Source organism: Argentina silus (assembly GCF_951799395.1).
Source record: "Argentina silus genome assembly, chromosome: 7".
Classification (NCBI taxonomy): domain Eukaryota; kingdom Metazoa; phylum Chordata; class Actinopteri; order Argentiniformes; family Argentinidae; genus Argentina; species Argentina silus.
The window spans coordinates 15,551,370-15,574,964 of record NC_139661.1 but is presented as its reverse complement, the minus strand read 5'-3'; the positions used below and the strand labels follow the sequence as shown (position 1 = coordinate 15,574,964).

General features: G+C 44.7%; 3 protein-coding genes across 3 annotated transcripts in view; all 3 read left to right on the top strand.

Annotated features, from left to right (window-relative positions):
- Nucleotides 1-6,724: 6,724 nt before the first annotated feature.
- On the top strand, nucleotides 6,725-7,806 carry LOC310807465 (uncharacterized protein; the record flags this gene model as incomplete). The annotated part of the gene is made up of 1 exon (XM_083673961.1): nucleotides 6,725-7,806. The coding sequence occupies one exon, from the start codon at nucleotides 6,725-6,727 to the stop codon at nucleotides 7,679-7,681; it is 957 nt and encodes a 318-aa protein (XP_083530087.1). The 3' UTR covers nucleotides 7,682-7,806.
- An 8,528-nt stretch (nucleotides 7,807-16,334) lies between these two features.
- On the top strand, nucleotides 16,335-17,711 carry LOC310807709 (uncharacterized protein). Its single transcript, XM_083674280.1, has one exon. The coding sequence runs from the start codon at nucleotides 16,364-16,366 to the stop codon at nucleotides 17,357-17,359; it is 996 nt and encodes a 331-aa protein (XP_083530406.1). The 5' UTR covers nucleotides 16,335-16,363; the 3' UTR covers nucleotides 17,360-17,711.
- Nucleotides 17,712-22,954: 5,243 nt separating this feature from the next.
- LOC310807356 (uncharacterized protein) overlaps nucleotides 22,955-23,595 on the top strand; it is a 1,488-nt gene continuing 847 nt past the window's right edge. Inside the window, exon 1 of the mRNA XM_083673796.1 lies at nucleotides 22,955-23,595. This exon is cut by the window's right edge and continues 847 nt beyond it. Coding sequence (XP_083529922.1) covers nucleotides 22,984-23,595 — 612 coding nt within the window. The 5' untranslated portion in view covers nucleotides 22,955-22,983.

Below are 23,595 nucleotides of genomic sequence, written 5' to 3'. Positions count from 1 at the left end.
TAGTGGTTGAAGACTTCAACCATCAGCAGGGTTTCTCACACCTGTTTCTCACACCTGGTCAGTTCAGAGAGGAGACACACGTCACTGTCAGAGCAGATAGGACAGTTAAAGTTACAGAATCAAAGATAAACAGATTAAGTAGTCATGCAAGAAGTTGAGATGGCTGACTACGTCAACGAACAGGTTGTTGAGGCAAATGAGAACAATGGAACCAAGGAGGGAGAGACTCATCACTCAGGTAAGTAACTAATAACTGCTCATCATATGTCATGCTTGTGATTTCCTAATCTCCCTTTTCTGATGAAATGACATGCAGCACACACACACACACATATTTGGAAAAAGTTTTGAAAGCCTAAATATTCCCCTTTCATTGTCGTACATAGAGTTACTTCCTCTCTACCAATCTCTATATGGTCTCTTACTGTATGTGTATACAGTTTCACTACCTATCTTCCGCCATAGATTGAAGACTCATCTCTTCAGGCTACATCTTAACTGTCCCTTCTAAAGACGTCTTCATCCCCACTACCCCCCTGTACTAACCCTAACCCTAACCCTAGAGACCTCTTCATCCCCACTACTCCCCTGTGCTAACCCTAACCCTAAAGACCTCTTCATCCCCACTACCCCCCTGTGCAAGTTTCTCTCCTGTAAATAAATGAAATAAAAAACCCCATTGTGACTGCCAGTAGCCCCTTGGTCCTAGCATAGATTACTTTTTCCTATGATGACTGATGGATAGATGATTCACTTACTTAAACAAATGTATTTGTTGTAAGTCGCTTTGGATAAAGGCGTCTGCTAAATGCCATGAATGTAAATGTAAATGTATGTAGCTGCATTAGCATGTGTCCCAGACATGACAACTGAATGTGATACTGTTGCTGTTGCCCTCAGAGGAAAGGGAAGTGCAAAAATACTAAATACTGTGGTTGTGGTGAGAACTGGTCATCTGTGCTAGATGTGAATATTTTGTTCACTTCATGAGACACGTTCTGCATGTTTAGTTGCTCTGAACTTAAATGGAAACTATTTGGTTTGGTCTGGTTTCATGTCATTATCAGTCACCACAGGTGAAGGCTCTCTTTGACAACGTGAGTCAGCGATGACTCACCTGTCAATGTGTCCTGTGTGTGTGTGTGTGTGTGTGTGTGTGTGTGTGTGTGTGTGTGTGTGTGTGTGTGTGTGTGTGTGTGCGTGTGCATACATGTATGGGTGTGTGTGTTACGAATCAGAACTAGTGAACCGAAATGCATAACACAGAGTCTGGACACAGGTATAAAATAATAGAGTATTTAATGAAGAAATTGGGGTGAACAGGAAGGCAGGGTAGACTGGGCAGGTAGGCAGGGCAGAATAGTCCAGGCAGGGGTCGATACACGGGTGGGCAGAAGCACAGTCCAGAAAACACTTGTAGATCCAAAACCAGGAATCAATAGACTAGAAATGCTGAGCTGTACAGGTAGGAGTAGGAAGTACTGTTACGACCTGGGAAAGAGTGGACGGAAAACCAGGGTATAAAACACAGATGGGTGATGAGGAGACGAGCCGCAGGTGCGTAGATCGGCAGGTGGAGATGATGACGTGAATGGGCCGGCAGGAGCCTGGAGCCACACCCACACACGGAACACACAGACTGGGGAGAGGGAGAGGGACTGACACAGGCTAGGTGGAAGTGGAGGGCATGACAGTGTGTGTGCGGACAGCATGCTGTGTGTGTTAGTGGCATTCAGTAGATAATTCATGCACCGAAATATGAGATTAGCCAAATGCACACACACACACACACACACACACACACACACACACACACACACACACACACACACACACACACACACACACACAACACACACACACAAAGATACAAAGCAATGAAACAATGGAAAACATTTATTCTAAAAATCTTATTGTGTATTTCACATGAAATTGTAAATACTGTAATGAAATGTAATTAGCACTTGAGTCTAACAGCTAGGATATAACTAACATTATCATCATTTTATGATGTAGAATGGTGCGTGTGTTCACTGATGTAGGATTATGTGTGTTTTCAGGGACGTGGGATAGAGTGTGTGTTCCCCCTGCAGGTAGAAGAATCTACATACTGGCTGCTGTGTGTTTTGGGCTGATATGTGTTCTACAAGTCACACTGAACGTCTCCCTACGTCTTGTCAACTGTGAGTCTGACTTCTCATCATGATATTATTCTTGAAGTACAAACAGAGAGCTCCCTGAATAAAAAACTGAATGTCACACGGTAGTAATTCTTATGAACTGAATTAGTTAAGTAGAACCCGAAGAATAATGTAGTGATGATGGTGAGAACAAGTTATAAACCACCGCCAGGCTGTCAACCTAACCACAGCTTCAACTTTCTCACAGACCAATGTGAGGAGGCTCACACACCCTGGTTACAGACCAGTTACAATCTGATTGAAGAGAGAGACCAGTTACAGACCAGTAACATCCACCTGACTGAAGAGAGAGACCAGTTACAGACCAGTTACAATCTGATTGAAGAGAGAGACCAGTTACAGACCAGTAACATCCACCTGACTGAAGAGAGAGACGACCTTCAGAGGAAACTCAAAGCAGTTGTGCAGAAGGATGGATGTTGTTTGGCTGCAGCTGTTACTTCCTCTCCACTGAGTCTAAAAACTGGAATGAGAGCAGACAGGACTGCAATGACAGAGGAGCAGACCTGGTGATCATCAACAGCAGAGAGGAACAGGACTTTCTCCTTCGTTTGAGGGAGAGGGTCTGGATTGGTCTGACTGACAGAGACACAGAGGGGATCTGGAAATGGGTGGATGGCACACCTCTGACCACACCGTACTGGCATGACAATGAACCGAACAATTACGAATCTCCAGGAGTGGGAGAGGACTGTGTTGAGATAAGTGATTTAGGAAGTAAACCTAATCAATGGAATGACAGAAGATGTAGTATAAAACTGAACTGGATCTGTGAGAAAGTGGTTTAATCATAATAGCTATCTTACTTACAGTTTCACACAACTTATTCTCTCTCTTTCTCTCTTTGTCCCCCCCCCCCACGTTTTTGATTGTTGTGCACTTTTAATACCTGTCTCAGGGTTGCTGTAACAACTGTGTCTGAGGCTGGGGGAGAGGTTTTCTGTTGGGTTGTTTATTTTGGGCCCAGGTATTCTTTTAGGCAGTGGGCTAAATATTCACTGTTGCACTTTTTGTTAGGGTCAGGCCAAGTTGTTGATATGGATTACAAGCAGGAATCATTTTTGCTTGTGCATTTTTATTACTTAGGCTGCTTGATATATTTTATGTACTTTGACTTTTCATACAATTTTTAATTACTTGCAATGTGCCCCAAGAACAGAACCACACGAGATTGAGCTCAGCTGTTCACCATTGCAGCAGTCATCTGAGTTCTGCAAACTCAGTCATTAAGGGGAATCTCAATTACCTATTTTCTATGCAGCTGTTGATTTGTGACTTTCCATCTAAATGTATGACGTGTTTAATAATGATAAGTTGATAATGAGTCGTCCCATAAGGAGGACCCTTGGTAGAATATAGTATAAGAAGTTAGTGCTCATATTGTTAAGCTGAGCAAAGCATCATATTGTACCTTGTCAATACTGTATGTGAAACTCCCAGATATCTGAATTAAATTGGTTTTCTTCACCTGGACCACTGACCGGACCTCACTTCTTGACCCATTGTCCCTTTCATCTCTCTCTCTCTCATGTGTTTGTACTTGTACAGAAAAACAAGATAAAAAAAACAATCTCAATTTTGTTCTCTAATGCTTGCTTATGAAAGACTTTATGGCCCATAAAATGAAGAAAAACAAATCCACTTCGACATTTACATTTACATTTATGGCATTTAGCAGACGCCTTTATCCAAAGCGACTTACAACAAATACATTTGTTTAAGTAAGTGAATCATCTATCCATCAGTCATTATGAGAAAAAGTAATCAATGCTTGGACCAGGGGCCATAGGCAGTCACAATGCTAGAAGAAGGATTTTTTATTAACAGGAGAGAAACTTATACAGGTGGGTAGTGGGGGTGAAGAGGTCTCTAGGGTTTGGGTAGGGTTAGTACAGAGGGGTAGTGGGGGTGAAGAGGTCATTAGGAGGGGCAATCTACGGAGGAAGATTGGTAGTGACTCTGCAGTCATGACAGCAGTGGGAAGCTCATTCCACCAGCGGAGCGCCAGGACAGTGAAAAGCCGTGACCGAGTAGTGGGGCTGCTGCATCCACGTAGAGGCGGCGGTGCCAGGCGGCCAGCCGAGGTGGAAGAGTGGAGTGGTGGGGTTTGGGGGCTGGGGTTTGGCAGGGGTTCGGGGGCTGACCATTGCTTGCAAGTAGGGAGGGGCTGTTCCCTTAGACAAGCCTATAAGTCAATCAGGAAGAACTGGAAAAGAAGAAGGCTTGTACAAAACATTTATCAATGACTGACAGAAAAACACACAACCGTGACATCATACCAGGAAGAAATAGAAAAAAATAAACAGATTAAGTAGTCATGCAAGGAGTTGAGATGGCTGACTATGTCAAATAGGCAAATGAGGCAAATGAGAACAATGGAACCAAGGAGGGAGAGACTCACCACTCAGGTAAGTATTTTTCTTCTGATAAAATTATGTGCAGCATTTTACAAACAAAATCATCCAACTTCTCTAGTATAAGTGTTATAAACCTGTTTTTTGCCTGTCACAATGCATATGATTAGACTACTGAACGTCAGAGCTTGCACTAACTGCCACTCAGGTGCCCCGAACAACTTGATTCACTCAATTCTGCGACTGTGGGCTGTGCTTGCCTGCATTTTCAGCCAGACGAAAAGAGTGATTCAGTCAGTATGGTGAATTGACTCACTTGAATCACTAAAGAGTAGTTAAAAAACAACAATTTGTTTGTAAACTGCACATCACTAATACAGACTGAGCTGGTTACTATATACACTGTACTGAATACTATAGAAGGGTCAGTTGACGGCATTTATTGTTGTCACCCCTCCACGATCTATTCTCATTCCATTCCCCTGCTCTCTGTCAATCACAAGCTCTGGTTCAGAGTCTCACCCACACCCTCTTACTGAGACTGACAACTGATTTTCATACTGTTGGTGTTGCCCTCAGAGGACAGGGAAGTGTACAAAGAGGAATAGTAGTAATAATAGTAAAAATACAAGCGGTTGTTGTTGGGGGGTGGGGATGTGGGGGGTTGGGGTGTGGGAGGTGTGGGATGTTGGTGGACACTGGAGGATGTAGATTGTGGGGGAATAATTTGAGCTGCTTCCCTCCATGTTGAGTGTGAGCTATCACACTGCCAGCTCCGACAAGCCTGGGGCGCAGAGAGGTTAGCCTGTACCCCTATACTACCATTTACTTTCATTTACTTTAATAAGTGTGTGTGTGTGTGTATATATATATATATGTGTGTGTGTGTGTGTGTGCGTGCGTGCGTGCGTGCGTGCGCGTGTGTTGGTGTCTGTTTCTGGCCAGGCTGGGAGACAGAATTCTGATGGAGACCTCTGACCCTCAATCTGCCTGTGTATCTAGTTGAGTGGTGAATATGACAGTTTAAGTGGGCCGAGCCAGCACATAAACACACAGGCACACACACATACACTTACATTCACATTCACATTTACATTCACATTTACATTTACATTTACATTTACACACGCACACGCACGCACGCACGCACGCACGCACGCACGCACGCACGCACGCACGCACACACAGTGTACATGTGTGTCGCATAACAGATAACACTGTGAGACAGGGGCCAGCCACGACAGCCAGGTCTAATTACACACATTTCTATCTTGTTCCAGATTACAGCTGTAGACTACCTGTTTGGGTAGGTGTGTGTTTCAAGCCATCATCATCATTTTGTGAACTTTTCTAATAGAAAAACCTACCAATAGAAAGTGATGGCCTAACACTAACAGAGTAGTTTTGCCTTTAGAAAGGTCACCTCCAGCCATGCCACCAGTTCTACAGCACAGGTTGAACACAGCCTTGTGTGTTTAACCTGCAAGCAGAGCAGGTCCAGTAACATGGTGCCTGTCAACACGAGTGTCAACACTGGACCCAGAGAATATTCCAAAACACACACACACACACACACACACACACACACACACACACACACACACACACACACACACACACACACACACACACACACACAAACACACACACACACACACACACACACACACACACACACACACACACACACACACACACACACACACAGACAGACAAAGACAGACAGGAGAGAGTGAGGCACTGGTACAGACTAGGAGGAAGTGGAGGGTGTGACAAGGTGGAGGAGAGGATTGTGGATATCTACATCAATGCAGACACCCTCACACACATCACTGTCAGAGCAGATAGTACAGTTAAAGTTACAAAATCAAATATAAACAGATTAAATAGTCATGCAAGAAGTTGAGATGGCTGACTACGTCAACAAACAGGTTGTTGAGGCAAATGAGAACAATACAATCACACCTAGCACAGACAGACAATTCTCATTCCACAACCACAACCATTTGTTTATTTCCTCATCTTCCTCTTTTTACACTTCCCTGCCTGCTGAGATCACAAACAGTATCAAATTCAGTTGTCAGTCTGGCACACATGCTAACACAGCGACATACACGAAGAGACCATATACAGTGTTGAGGTAAAGTTAGAACAAAAAGTATTGGAAAGATGTCTGATGCCAAGCCTGACATGGCTAAAAAGGTCAAGTTCGACAGAGGAGAGGTGGAGGAGAGGAATGTAGATCTCTACGTCAATGCAGATACCCTCAGACTCCATAAGCCCAGCCCTGGGACAGAGGACGCCCCCCCGAAGACCGTAGCAAGTGATCAGCTGTCAGGTACTGAGAGTTCAGAGAGGAGACCCTTCAGAGCTGCTGCAGTGTGTCTGGGGCTGCTGTGTGTTCTCCTACTGGCTGGGATCATAGGACTGAGTCTCTATTTTGACTCCACCAGAAACCAGTTACAGACCAGCTACAAAATCCTGACTGACGAGAGAGACCAGTTACAGACCAGTTACAACAACCTGACTGAAGAGAGAGACCAGTTACAGACCAGTGACATCCACCTGACTGAAGAGAGAGACCAGTTACAGACCAGTAACATCCACCTGACTGAAGAGAGAGACCAGTTACAGACCAGTAACATCCGCCTGACTGAAGAGAGAGACCAGTTACAGACCAGTAACATCCACCTGACTGAAGAGAGAGACGACCTTCAGAGGAAACTCTGTGATAAAAGCAGTTGTGCAGAAGGATGGAGGAAGTTTGGCTGCAGCTGTTACTTCATCTCTACTGAGTCTAAAAACTGGGATGAGAGCAAACAGGACTGCAGAGACAGAGGAGCAGACCTGGTGATCATCAACAGCAGAGAGGAACAGGACTTTATCCTTCGTTTGAGGGAGAGGGTCTGGATTGGTCTGACTGACAGAGACACAGAGGGGATCTGGAAATGGGTGGATGGCACACCTCTGACCACACCGTACTGGGATAACCAACAGCCAGACAATTACAACGACGAGGACTGTGTTGAGATACACTTAGCAAGAATTGATCCTAATAAGTGGAATGACCGCAGCTGTAGTGCCACACTGAAGTGGGTCTGTGAGGAAGTGTTTTATTCAGAGTAGCAATCACATTTTGTCGTATGTTCCACAGAACTTACTTATTTTTCTCTCTCTCATCTCTCTCTCCTCCATGTTGTTACTGAAGGCTCAGGTTTAATGTGTGCAGGTGTGGCTGTGTGTACGGTTAATGAGGGGGGGTTGGATGTTTTTTTCGTGAAACATGTCAGTGGGGTTAGGGCTAAGATGGCAACAAACAGGTTTGGTGGTGGGAGTTTTTACGTGTAATGGGGGAGGGGAGTTAGTGCTCATATTGTTAAGCTGAGCAAAGAATCATATTGTACCCTGTGAATGCTCTGTATGTGAAACTTCCAGATCTGAATTAAAGGTATTTTCTTCACCTGGACCACTGACCGGACCTCACTTCTTGACCCATTATCCCTTTCATCTGTCTCTCTCTCCTGTGTTTGTATTCGTACAGAAAAACTAAATCTTATTTGTCTGCTCTATTGCTTGCTTATGAGAGCCTTTATGACGTAAACATAAACTTGGACATGCCTATAAGCCAATCAGCAAGAAATAAACTGTGAGTGCTGGCTGTTTTTATCCTCACAAGTAAATTATTTAAAAATACAACATTGGTAAAAGCAACAAGGATCACAACAGAAACGAGAAGACACAGGACAGAGCATCAGTTGGTTGTTTATTTGATTTTGCAAAGCAGACGTCTTGCCCGTTATGGTATTCTTTTGTTTTTAATCTTCATACAGTAGAAAATTTTAAACAAATTGCGTTGTAAAACTGTAAAACACATGACCATGACTTCATACGAGGAAGAACAAATGTCAACGCATCAAATATGGAAGAGACAGCAATACAAGCCACCCTGTAAGCTCTACCAGCTTCCTTCTTGTTAGTGGATGAAGACTTCAACCATCAGCAGGGTTTCTCACACAGCAGGTCAGTTCAGAGAGGAGACACACGTCACTGTCAGAGCAGATAGTACAGTTAAAGTTACAGAATCAAAGATAAACAGATTAAGTAGTCATGCAAGAAGTTGAGATGGCTGACTATGTCAACAAACAGGTTGTTGAGGCAAATGAGAACAATGGAACCAAGGAGGGTCATCATCACTCATCACTCAGGTAAGTAACTAATAACTGCTCATCATATGTCATGCCTGTGATTTCCTAATCTCCCTTTTCTGATGAAATGACATGCAGCACACACGCACACACGCACACATACACAGTGTGTGTGCGGACAGCATGCTGTGTGTGTTAGTGGCATTCAGTAGATAATTCATGCACCGAAATATGAGATTAGCCAAATGCACGTGCACATACACACACACACACACACACACACACACACACACACACACACACACACACACACACACAGATACACACACACACACACACACACACACACACACACACACACACACACACACAAACTGCTGTTAGTCTGAGACACATTAAGGCTCGAGATATCTTATGCAAAGCATAAGATACAAAGCAATGAAACAATGGAAAAAATTAATTCTAAAAATCTTATTGTGTATTTCACATGAAATTGTAAATACTGTAATGAAATGTAATTAGCACTTGAGTCTAACAGCTAGGATATAACTAACATTATCATCATTTTATGATGTAGAATGGTGCGTGTTCACTGATGTAGTATCATTTGTGCGTTCAGTGATGTAGGATTATGTGTGTGTTCACTGATGTAGTATCATTTGTGCGTTCAGTGATGTAGGATTATGTGTGTGTTCACTGATGTAGGATTATGTGTGCGTTCAGTGATGTAGGATTATGTGTGTTCAATGATGTAGGATTATGTGTGTGTTCAGTGATGTAGGATTATGTGTGTGTTCACTGATGTAGGATCATGTGTGCATTCATTGATGTAGGATTATGTGTGTGTTCAGGGACGTGGGATAGAGTGTGTGTTCCCCCTGCAGGTAGAAGAATCTACATACTGGCTGCTGTGTGTTTTGGGCTGATATGTGTTCTACAAGTCACACTGAACGTCTCCCTACGTCTTGTCAACTGTGAGTCTGACTTCTCATCATGATATTATTCTTGAAGTACAAACAGAGAGCTCCATGAATAAAAAACTGAATGTCACACGGTAGTAATTCTTATGAACTGAATTAGTTAAGTAGAACCCGAAGAATAATGTAGTGATGATGGTGAGAACAAGTTATAAACCACCGCCAGGCTGTCAACCTAACCACAGCTTCAACTTTCTCACAGACCAATGTGAGGAGGCTCACACACCCTGGTTACAGACCAGTTACAATCTGATTGAAGAGAGAGACCAGTTACAGACCAGTAACATCCACCTGACTGAAGAGAGAGACCAGTTACAGACCAGTTACAATCTGATTGAAGAGAGAGACCAGTTACAGACCAGTAACATCCACCTGACTGAAGAGAGAGACGACCTTCAGAGGAAACTCAAAGCAGTTGTGCAGAAGGATGGATGTTGTTTGGCTGCAGCTGCTACTTCATCTCTACTGAGTCTAAAAACTGGAATGAGAGCAGACAGGACTGCAATGACAGAGGAGCAGACCTGGTGATCATCAACAGCAGAGAGGAACAGAACTTTCTCCTTCGTTTGAGGGAGAGTTTGAGGGTCTGGATTGGTCTGACTGACAGAGACACAGAGGGGATCTGGAAATGGGTGGATGGCACACCTCTGACCACACCGTACTGGTCTGACAATGAACCGACCAATTACGAATCTCCAGGAGTGGGAGAGGACTGTGTTGATATAAGTGGTTTAGGAAGTAAACCTAATCAATGGAATGACAGAAGATGTAGTATAAAACTGAACTGGATCTGTGAGAAAGTGGTTTAATCATAATAGCTATCTTACTTACAGTTTCACACAACTTATTCTCTCTCTTTCTCTTTGTCCCCCCCCCCCACGTTTTTGATTGTTGTGCACTTTTAATACCTGTCTCAGGGTTGCTGTAACAACTGTGTCTGAGGCTGGGGGAGAGGTTTTCTGTTGGGTTGTTTATTTTGGGCCCAGGTATTCTTTTAGGCAGTGGGCTAAATATTCACTGTTGCACTTTTTGTTAGGGTCAGGCCAAATTGTTGATATGGATTACAAGCAGGAATCATTTTTGCTTGTGCATTTTTATTACTTAGGCTGCTTGATATATTTTATGTACTTTGACTTTTCATACAATTTTTAATTACTTGCAATGTGCCCCAAGAACAGAACCATTTAACTTTAGAGATATTTCCTGTTTCACTGTGCTGGATGAAATGGTTGAAGATGTGCAGAAGTGACACCACAATCTTTTGCGGTTAGTGGCTGATGCCACACGAGATTGAGCTCAGCTGTTCACCATTGCAGCAGTCATCTGAGTTCTGCAAACTCAGTCATTAAGGGGAATCTCAATTACCTATTTTCTATGCAGCTGTTGATTTGTGACTTTCCATCTAAATGTATGACGTGTTTAATAATGATAAGTTGATAATGAGTCGTCCCATAAGGAGGACCCTTGGTAGAAGAGGGTATAAGAAGTTAGTGCTCATATTGTTAAGCTGAGCAAAGCATCATATTGTACCTTGTCAATACTGTATGTGAAACTCCCAGATATCTGAATTAAATTGGTTTTCTTCACCTGGACCACTGACCGGACCTCACTTCTTGACCCATTGTCCCTTTCATCTCTCTCTCTCTCATGTGTTTGTACTTGTACAGAAAAACAAGATAAAAAAAACAATCTCAATTTTGTTCTCTAATGCTTGCTTATGAAAGACTTTATGGCCCATAAAATGAAGAAAAACAAATCCACTTCGACATTTACATTTACATTTATGGCATTTAGCAGACGCCTTTATCCAAAGCGACTTACAACAAATACATTTGTTTAAGTAAGTGAATCATCTATCCATCAGTCATTATGAGAAAAAGTAATCAATGCTTGGACCAGGGGCCATAGGCAGTCACAATGCTAGAAGAAGGATTTTTTATTAACAGGAGAGAAACTTATACAGGTGGGTAGTGGGGGTGAAGAGGTCTCTAGGGTTTGGGTAGGGTTAGTACAGAGGGGTAGTGGGGGTGAAGAGGTCATTAGGAGGGGCAATCTACGGAGGAAGATTGGTAGTGACTCTGCAGTCATGACAGCAGTGGGAAGCTCATTCCACCAGCGGAGCGCCAGGACAGTGAAAAGCCGTGACCGAGTAGTGGGGCTGCTGCATCCACGTAGAGGCGGCGGTGCCAGGCGGCCAGCCGAGGTGGAAGAGTGGAGTGGTGGGGTTTGGGGGCTGGGGTTTGGCAGGGGTTCGGGGGCTGACCATTGCTTGCAAGTAGGGAGGGGCTGTTCCCTTAGACAAGCCTATAAGTCAATCAGGAAGAACTGGAAAAGAAGAAGGCTTGTACAAAACATTTATCAATGACTGACAGAAAAACACACAACCGTGACATCATACCAGGAAGAAATAGAAAAAAATAAACAGATTAAGTAGTCATGCAAGGAGTTGAGATGGCTGACTATGTCAAATAGGCAAATGAGGCAAATGAGAACAATGGAACCAAGGAGGGAGAGACTCACCACTCAGGTAAGTATTTTTCTTCTGATAAAATTATGTGCAGCATTTTACAAACAAAATCATCCAACTTCTCTAGTATAAGTGTTATAAACCTGTTTTTTGCCTGTCACAATGCATATGATTAGACTACTGAACGTCAGAGCTTGCACTAACTGCCACTCAGGTGCCCCGAACAACTTGATTCACTCAATTCTGCGACTGTGGGCTGTGCTTGCCTGCATTTTCAGCCAGACGAAAAGAGTGATTCAGTCAGTATGGTGAATTGACTCACTTGAATCACTAAAGAGTAGTTAAAAAACAACAATTTGTTTGTAAACTGCACATCACTAATACAGACTGAGCTGGTTACTATATACACTGTACTGAATACTATAGAAGGGTCAGTTGACGGCATTTATTGTTGTCACCCCTCCACGATCTATTCTCATTCCATTCCCCTGCTCTCTGTCAATCACAAGCTCTGGTTCAGAGTCTCACCCACACCCTCTTACTGAGACTGACAACTGATTTTCATACTGTTGGTGTTGCCCTCAGAGGACAGGGAAGTGTACAAAGAGGAATAGTAGTAATAATAGTAAAAATACAAGCGGTTGTTGTAGCGGCCCGAGATCTGATCGCCTGTGCGATTGTATTGTTCTTCTCACTCTTAAAACCACAGTCTGAAAGGTCACTCTGAACTTGAATGGAAACTCTTTGGTTTCCAGATGCATAATACAGTAAATCATATGAATCATTATTGCTTGCCTCAAATCCTTCAAATGATTACTTACATGTTTTATCTTATCAATACAAATAAGTAGTTGCCTTACACTATCTCTGCATGACATACATCATACTGTAGTCATGAGGGCATCACTGATTACCACAGGGGGGCAGTAGAGGTCCACAGTCTGGTTTCATGTCATTATCAGGCACCACAGAGGGAGGGTCTCTATGACAAGGTCAGTCAGCTCTGACTCACCTGTCAATATGTCCTGTGTGTGTGTGTGGACAGCAGGGTGTGTGTGTGTGTGTGTGTGTGTGTGTGTGTGTGTGTGTGTGTGTATGTGTGTGTGCGTGTGTGCATGTGTGCGGACAGCACGCTGTGTGTGTGAATGTGGCACTCCGTAGATAATTCAAGCACAGAAATTTGATGAAAGTAGCGCCCTCCAGAAATAAGCCAAATGCCGCTTCTCCTGAGAAACATCAATGACACACACACACACACACACACACACACACACACACACACACACACACACACACACATACACACACACACACACACACACACACACACTCACACACACACACACACACACCCACAAACACACAGACCCACCCACAGACACATACACACGCATACACCCACACCCACACACACACCCACACAAACACACCCACCCCCCTAGCCCCCCCAGCCTCCCCACACCTTCACCTTGAGGATCCATAAAAGAACCCCTGCCTGGGTATCTCCATGCGCTGCGGTGCCTGAACCTACAGCAGATCTCTGCTTCAGTACCTCTACACCAGCTGAGGCTGGTGGAGTTAGAAATCGGAGGATGGGCTCATTGTAATGCATGGAACAGAATGAGGAAATGTATGGAATAAGCACGGAGGGAAGGGGTCCTTCAGAACCCTTCAGAACCCTTCAGAACCCTGCAGAACAAGGTGAGGACTGGAGAGAGAGGGAGAGTGAGGGAGTGATGGGGCGAGAGGGAGGGGGAGAGAGAGGAGGAGAGAGAGGGGGAGAGAGAGGGAGGGAGAGGGGGAGAGCATAGCTGCAGTTTAGTGTAGTGTAGTGGCACTCCTGGTCTCTTGCGTAATGTGTGAAATGTCCTGAGGCTTTTTGAGCATGAAATTGACACACCTGCGTTCACCCCCCCCCCCACCCCCCCCACCACCACCACCCTCCAGTGAGTCCTCAAACGTCTTTCTTCAGTTTAATCACGTTGAAGAGTCACGTTTTCCAACTGCAGTTGTTGAAGCTGGATGGGAGGACAAGTAGGAGAGTAGTGGGCTGATGTCAACACACTTTCACAGTTAGACAGCTCGAACCAATGTGTTGTTCTTCAGCGTGTCTCCCTATAGGAGAATCACTAACCCCTTTTGGACCCCTTGGTTCTGTGTGTGCAGTACAGTGTCAGAGGTGTTTAGAAGCAAGTGGGTCAGGTCACCTGAATAAGGGCAGCTATCAGAATCAGAATCAGAATCAGAATCAGAATCAGAATTATTTTATTTGTCCAAGTATATTTGCACATACAGGAAATTGACTTGGTGAGGTTGGTGCATGGCACATAAAAAACAATATATAAGTAAAATATGATCAAAAAATTTGCAAAATAGCAAAAAACAACAATAAATTATATACGCTACGCGAGGCTAAGAGGCAATGAGGCTAGAGGCTGTGAAATGGGTATGGGACATGCACACTACAAATTAAACTAATTTTAAATAAATATAAATTACACTGAGAGGACTAGGCATCTATGGCTTCCTGACTGTCCAGAAAGACAGTATTGCTCAAATATGGACAGCTATTCAAACAGGCTGAGGAAACATGGATATAGAGTTAGCCAACCATACCCTTCAGAGTCCTGCCTCCCTCACTGTTTATAATGCAGGGGTGGCGGTGTGGGGGGGTGGGGGTGTGGGGGGTGGGGTGTGGGGGGTTGGGGTGTGGGAGGTGTGGGATGTTGGTGGACACTGGAGGATGTAGATTGCGGGGGAATAATTTGAGCTGCTTCCCTCCATGTTGAGTGTGAGCTATCACACTGCCAGCTCCGACAAGCCTGGGGCGCAGAGAGGTTAGCCTGTACCCCTATACCTGTACCCCTGTACCCCTATACTACCATTTACTTTCATTTACTTTAATAAGTGTGTGTGTGTGTGTATATATATATATGTGTGTGTGTGTGTGTGTGTGTGTGTGTGTGTGTGCGTGCATGCATGCATGCGTGTGTGTGTGTGTGCGTGTGTTGGTGTCTGTTTCTGGCCAGGCTGGGAGACATCTAGTTGAGTGGTGAATATGACAGTTTAAGTGGGCCGAGCCAGCACACAAACACACAGGCACACACACATACACTTACGTTTACATTTACATTTACATTTACATTTACACGCACGCACGCACGCACGCACGCACGCACGCACGCACGCACGCACGCACGCACGCACGCACACACACACACACACACACACACACACACACACACACACACACACAGTGTACATGTGTGTCGCATAACAGATAACACTGTGAGACAGGGGCCAGCCACGACAGCCAGGTCTAATTACACACATTTCTATCTTGTTCCAGATTACAGCTGTAGACTACCTGTTTGGGTAGGTGTATGTTTCAAGCCATCATCACCATTTTGTGAACTTCTCTAATAGAAAAACCTACCAATAGAAAGTGATGGCCTAACACTAACAGAGTAGTTTGCCTTTAGAAAGGTCACCTCCAGCCATGCCACCAGTTCTACAGCACAGGTTGAACACAGCCTTGTGTGTTTAACCTGCAAGCAGAGCAGGTCCAGTAACATGGTGCCTGTCAACACGAGTGTCAACACTGGACCCAGAGAATATTCCAAAACACACACACACACACACACACACACACACACACACACACACACACACACACACACACACACACACACACACACACACACACACACACAACACAACACACACAGACAGACAAAGACAGACAGGAGAGAGGGAGGCACTGGCACAGACTAGGAGGACGTGGAGGGTGTGACAAGGTGGAGGAGAGGATTGTGGATATCTACATCAATGCAGACACCCTCACACACATCACTGTCAGAGCATGTGGTACAGTTAAAGTTACAAAATCAAATATAAACAGATTAAATAGTCATGCAAGAAGTTGAGATGGCTGACTACGTCAACAAACAGGTTGTTGAGGCAAATGAGAACGATACAATCACACCTAGCACAGACAGACAATTCTCATCCCACAACCACAACCATTTGTTTATTTCCTCATCTTCCTCTTTTTACACTTCCCTGCCTGCTGAGATCACAAACAGTATCAAATTCAGTTGTCAGTCTGGCACACATGCTAACACAGCGACATACACGAAGAGACCATATACAGTGTTGAGGTAAAGTTAGAACAAAAAGTATTGGAAAGATGTCTGATGCTATCTATGCCAAGCCTGACATGGCTAAAAAGGTCAAGTTCGACAGAGGAGAGGTGGAGGAGAGGATTGTGGATATCTACGTCAGTGCAGATACCCTCAGACTCCCTGAACCCAGCCCTGGGACAGAGGACGCCCCCCCGAAGACCGTAGCAAGTGATCAGCTGTCAGGTACTGAGAGTTCAGAGAGGAGACCCTTCAGAGCTGCTGCAGTGTGTCTGGGGCTGCTGTGTGTTCTCCTACTGGCTGGGATCATAGGACTGAGTCTCTATTTTGACTCCACCAGAAACCAGTTACAGACCAGCTACAAAATCCTGACTGACGAGAGAGACCAGTTACAGACCAGTTACAACAACCTGACTGAAGAGAGAGACCAGTTACAGACCAGTTACAACAACCGGACTGAAGAGAGAGACCAGTTACAGACCAGTTACAACAACCTGACTGAAGAGAGAGACCAGTTACAGACCAGTAACATCCACCTGACTGAAGAGAGAGACCAGTTACAGACCAGTACCATCCACCTGACTGAAGAGAGAGACCAGTTACAGACCAGTAACATCCACCTGACTGAAGAGAGAGACGACCTTCAGAGGAAACTCTATGATAAAAGCAGTTGTGCAGAAGGATGGAGGAAGTTTGGCTGCAGCTGCTACTTCCTCTCCACTGAGTCTAAAAACTGGGATGAGAGCAGACAGGACTGCAGAGACAGAGGAGCAGACCTGGTGATCATCAACAGCAGAGAGGAACAGGTCTTTATCAATGATTTGAGGGGGAGTTTGAGCGTCTGGATTGGTCTGACTGACAGAGACACAGAGGGGATCTGGAAATGGGTGGATGGAACACCTCTGACCACAGCGTACTGGTCTGACAATGAACCGAACAATAGCGAATCTCCAGGAGTGGGAGAGGACTGTGTTGAGATGCATGGTTATATAACTAAGCCTAATGATCAATGGAATGACCTCCGATGTGGCAGAATTCTGAACTGGATCTGTGAGAAAGTGGTTTATTCATAAAAGCCATCACATTTTATCATGTGTGGCAATTTCACACAACTTATTACAATTGTTCTCACCCTCTCTCTCTCAGGAATCATTTTTGCTTATGCATTTTCATTACTTAGGCTGCTTGATATATTTTATGTACCTTGACTTTTCATAACATTTTTAATTACTTGCAATGTGCCCCAAGAACAGAACCATTTAACTTTAGAGATGTTTCCTGTTTCACTGTGCTGGATGAAATGGTTGTAGATTAAGTCATTAAGTCATTAAGGGGAATCTCAATTACCTATTTTCTATGCAGCTGTTGATTTGTGACTTTCCATCTAAATGTATGACGTGTTTAATAATGATAAGTTGATAATGAGTCGTCCCATAAGGAGGACCCTTGGTAGAATATAGTATAAGAAGTTAGTGCTCATATTGTTAAGCTGAGCAAAGCATCATATTGTACCTTGTCAATACTGTATGTGAAACTCCCAGATATCTGAATTAAATTGGTTTTCTTCACCTGGACCACTGACCGGACCTCACTTCTTGACCCATTGTCCCTTTCATCTCTCTCTCTCTCATGTGTTTGTACTTGTACAGAAAAACAAGATAAAAAAAACAATCTCAATTTTGTTCTCTAATGCTTGCTTATGAAAGACTTTATGGCCCATAAAATGAAGAAAAACAAATCCACTTCGACATTTACATTTACATTTATGGCATTTAGCAGACGCCTTTATCCAAAGCGACTTACAACAAATACATTTGTTTAAGTAAGTGAATCATCTATCCATCAGTCATTATGAGAAAAAGTAATCAATGCTTGGACCAGGGGCCATAGGCAGTCACAATGCTAGAAGAAGGATTTTTTATTAACAGGAGAGAAACTTATACAGGTGGGTAGTGGGGGTGAAGAGGTCTCTAGGGTTTGGGTAGGGTTAGTACAGAGGGGTAGTGGGGGTGAAGAGGTCATTAGGAGGGGCAATCTACGGAGGAAGATTGGTAGTGACTCTGCAGTCATGACAGCAGTGGGAAGCTCATTCCACCAGCGGAGCGCCAGGACAGTGAAAAGCCGTGACCGAGTAGTGGGGCTGCTGCATCCACGTAGAGGCGGCGGTGCCAGGCGGCCAGCCGAGGTGGAAGAGTGGAGTGGTGGGGTTTGGGGGCTGGGGTTTGGCAGGGGTTCGGGGGCTGACCATTGCTTGCAAGTAGGGAGGGGCTGTTCCCTTAGACAAGCCTATAAGTCAATCAGGAAGAACTGGAAAAGAAGAAGGCTTGTACAAAACATTTATCAATGACTGACAGAAAAACACACAACCGTGACATCATACCAGGAAGAAATAGAAAAAAATAAACAGATTAAGTAGTCATGCAAGGAGTTGAGATGGCTGACTATGTCAAATAGGCAAATGAGGCAAATGAGAACAATGGAACCAAGGAGGGAGAGACTCACCACTCAGGTAAGTATTTTTCTTCTGATAAAATTATGTGCAGCATTTTACAAACAAAATCATCCAACTTCTCTAGTATAAGTGTTATAAACCTGTTTTTTGCCTGTCACAATGCATATGATTAGACTACTGAACGTCAGAGCTTGCACTAACTGCCACTCAGGTGCCCCGAACAACTTGATTCACTCAATTCTGCGACTGTGGGCTGTGCTTGCCTGCATTTTCAGCCAGACGAAAAGAGTGATTCAGTCAGTATGGTGAATTGACTCACTTGAATCACTAAAGAGTAGTTAAAAAACAACAATTTGTTTGTAAACTGCACATCACTAATACAGACTGAGCTGGTTACTATATACACTGTACTGAATACTATAGAAGGGTCAGTTGACGGCATTTATTGTTGTCACCCCTCCACGATCTATTCTCATTCCATTCCCCTGCTCTCTGTCAATCACAAGCTCTGGTTCAGAGTCTCACCCACACCCTCTTACTGAGACTGACAACTGATTTTCATACTGTTGGTGTTGCCCTCAGAGGACAGGGAAGTGTACAAAGAGGAATAGTAGTAATAATAGTAAAAATACAAGCGGTTGTTGTAGCGGCCCGAGATCTGATCGCCTGTGCGATTGTATTGTTCTTCTCACTCTTAAAACCACAGTCTGAAAGGTCACTCTGAACTTGAATGGAAACTCTTTGGTTTCCAGATGCATAATACAGTAAATCATATGAATCATTATTGCTTGCCTCAAATCCTTCAAATGATTACTTACATGTTTTATCTTATCAATACAAATAAGTAGTTGCCTTACACTATCTCTGCATGACATACATCATACTGTAGTCATGAGGGCATCACTGATTACCACAGGGGGGCAGTAGAGGTCCACAGTCTGGTTTCATGTCATTATCAGGCACCACAGAGGGAGGGTCTCTATGACAAGGTCAGTCAGCTCTGACTCACCTGTCAATATGTCCTGTGTGTGTGTGTGGACAGCAGGGTGTGTGTGTGTGTGTGTGTGTGTGTGTGTGTGTGTGTGTGTGTGTATGTGTGTGTGCGTGTGTGCATGTGTGCGGACAGCACGCTGTGTGTGTGAATGTGGCACTCCGTAGATAATTCAAGCACAGAAATTTGATGAAAGTAGCGCCCTCCAGAAATAAGCCAAATGCCGCTTCTCCTGAGAAACATCAATGACACACACACACACACACACACACACACACACACACACACACACACACACACACACACACACACACACACACACACACACACATACACACACACACACACACACACACACACACACTCACACACACACACACACACACCCACAAACACACAGACCCACCCACAGACACATACACACGCATACACCCACACCCACACACACACCCACACAAACACACCCACCCCCCTAGCCCCCCCAGCCTCCCCACACCTTCACCTTGAGGATCCATAAAAGAACCCCTGCCTGGGTATCTCCATGCGCTGCGGTGCCTGAACCTACAGCAGATCTCTGCTTCAGTACCTCTACACCAGCTGAGGCTGGTGGAGTTAGAAATCGGAGGATGGGCTCATTGTAATGCATGGAACAGAATGAGGAAATGTATGGAATAAGCACGGAGGGAAGGGGTCCTTCAGAACCCTTCAGAACCCTTCAGAACCCTGCAGAACAAGGTGAGGACTGGAGAGAGAGGGAGAGTGAGGGAGTGATGGGGCGAGAGGGAGGGGGAGAGAGAGGAGGAGAGAGAGGGGGAGAGAGAGGGAGGGAGAGGGGGAGAGCATAGCTGCAGTTTAGTGTAGTGTAGTGGCACTCCTGGTCTCTTGCGTAATGTGTGAAATGTCCTGAGGCTTTTTGAGCATGAAATTGACACACCTGCGTTCACCCCCCCCCCCACCCCCCCCACCACCACCACCCTCCAGTGAGTCCTCAAACGTCTTTCTTCAGTTTAATCACGTTGAAGAGTCACGTTTTCCAACTGCAGTTGTTGAAGCTGGATGGGAGGACAAGTAGGAGAGTAGTGGGCTGATGTCAACACACTTTCACAGTTAGACAGCTCGAACCAATGTGTTGTTCTTCAGCGTGTCTCCCTATAGGAGAATCACTAACCCCTTTTGGACCCCTTGGTTCTGTGTGTGCAGTACAGTGTCAGAGGTGTTTAGAAGCAAGTGGGTCAGGTCACCTGAATAAGGGCAGCTATCAGAATCAGAATCAGAATCAGAATCAGAATCAGAATTATTTTATTTGTCCAAGTATATTTGCACATACAGGAAATTGACTTGGTGAGGTTGGTGCATGGCACATAAAAAACAATATATAAGTAAAATATGATCAAAAAATTTGCAAAATAGCAAAAAACAACAATAAATTATATACGCTACGCGAGGCTAAGAGGCAATGAGGCTAGAGGCTGTGAAATGGGTATGGGACATGCACACTACAAATTAAACTAATTTTAAATAAATATAAATTACACTGAGAGGACTAGGCATCTATGGCTTCCTGACTGTCCAGAAAGACAGTATTGCTCAAATATGGACAGCTATTCAAACAGGCTGAGGAAACATGGATATAGAGTTAGCCAACCATACCCTTCAGAGTCCTGCCTCCCTCACTGTTTATAATGCAGGGGTGGCGGTGTGGGGGGGTGGGGGTGTGGGGGGTGGGGTGTGGGGGGTTGGGGTGTGGGAGGTGTGGGATGTTGGTGGACACTGGAGGATGTAGATTGCGGGGGAATAATTTGAGCTGCTTCCCTCCATGTTGAGTGTGAGCTATCACACTGCCAGCTCCGACAAGCCTGGGGCGCAGAGAGGTTAGCCTGTACCCCTATACCTGTACCCCTGTACCCCTATACTACCATTTACTTTCATTTACTTTAATAAGTGTGTGTGTGTGTGTATATATATATATGTGTGTGTGTGTGTGTGTGTGTGTGTGTGTGTGTGCGTGCATGCATGCATGCGTGTGTGTGTGTGTGCGTGTGTTGGTGTCTGTTTCTGGCCAGGCTGGGAGACATCTAGTTGAGTGGTGAATATGACAGTTTAAGTGGGCCGAGCCAGCACACAAACACACAGGCACACACACATACACTTACGTTTACATTTACATTTACATTTACATTTACACGCACGCACGCACGCACGCACGCACGCACGCACGCACGCACGCACGCACGCACGCACGCACACACACACACACACACACACACACACACACACACACACACACACACAGTGTACATGTGTGTCGCATAACAGATAACACTGTGAGACAGGGGCCAGCCACGACAGCCAGGTCTAATTACACACATTTCTATCTTGTTCCAGATTACAGCTGTAGACTACCTGTTTGGGTAGGTGTATGTTTCAAGCCATCATCACCATTTTGTGAACTTCTCTAATAGAAAAACCTACCAATAGAAAGTGATGGCCTAACACTAACAGAGTAGTTTGCCTTTAGAAAGGTCACCTCCAGCCATGCCACCAGTTCTACAGCACAGGTTGAACACAGCCTTGTGTGTTTAACCTGCAAGCAGAGCAGGTCCAGTAACATGGTGCCTGTCAACACGAGTGTCAACACTGGACCCAGAGAATATTCCAAACACACACACACACACACACACACACACACACACACACACACACACACACACACACACACACACACACACACACACACACACACACACAACACAACACACACAGACAGACAAAGACAGACAGGAGAGAGGGAGGCACTGGCACAGACTAGGAGGACGTGGAGGGTGTGACAAGGTGGAGGAGAGGATTGTGGATATCTACATCAATGCAGACACCCTCACACACATCACTGTCAGAGCATGTGGTACAGTTAAAGTTACAAAATCAAATATAAACAGATTAAATAGTCATGCAAGAAGTTGAGATGGCTGACTACGTCAACAAACAGGTTGTTGAGGCAAATGAGAACGATACAATCACACCTAGCACAGACAGACAATTCTCATCCCACAACCACAACCATTTGTTTATTTCCTCATCTTCCTCTTTTTACACTTCCCTGCCTGCTGAGATCACAAACAGTATCAAATTCAGTTGTCAGTCTGGCACACATGCTAACACAGCGACATACACGAAGAGACCATATACAGTGTTGAGGTAAAGTTAGAACAAAAAGTATTGGAAAGATGTCTGATGCTATCTATGCCAAGCCTGACATGGCTAAAAAGGTCAAGTTCGACAGAGGAGAGGTGGAGGAGAGGATTGTGGATATCTACGTCAGTGCAGATACCCTCAGACTCCCTGAACCCAGCCCTGGGACAGAGGACGCCCCCCCGAAGACCGTAGCAAGTGATCAGCTGTCAGGTACTGAGAGTTCAGAGAGGAGACCCTTCAGAGCTGCTGCAGTGTGTCTGGGGCTGCTGTGTGTTCTCCTACTGGCTGGGATCATAGGACTGAGTCTCTATTTTGACTCCACCAGAAACCAGTTACAGACCAGCTACAAAATCCTGACTGACGAGAGAGACCAGTTACAGACCAGTTACAACAACCTGACTGAAGAGAGAGACCAGTTACAGACCAGTTACAACAACCGGACTGAAGAGAGAGACCAGTTACAGACCAGTTACAACAACCTGACTGAAGAGAGAGACCAGTTACAGACCAGTAACATCCACCTGACTGAAGAGAGAGACCAGTTACAGACCAGTACCATCCACCTGACTGAAGAGAGAGACCAGTTACAGACCAGTAACATCCACCTGACTGAAGAGAGAGACGACCTTCAGAGGAAACTCTATGATAAAAGCAGTTGTGCAGAAGGATGGAGG

Bases quoted from the DNA above. Each gene is read 5' to 3' on its own strand.
- LOC310807709 (XM_083674280.1), top strand. From the start codon at position 16,364: ATGGCTAAAAAGGTCAAGTTCGACAGAGGAGAGGTGGAGGAGAGGATT.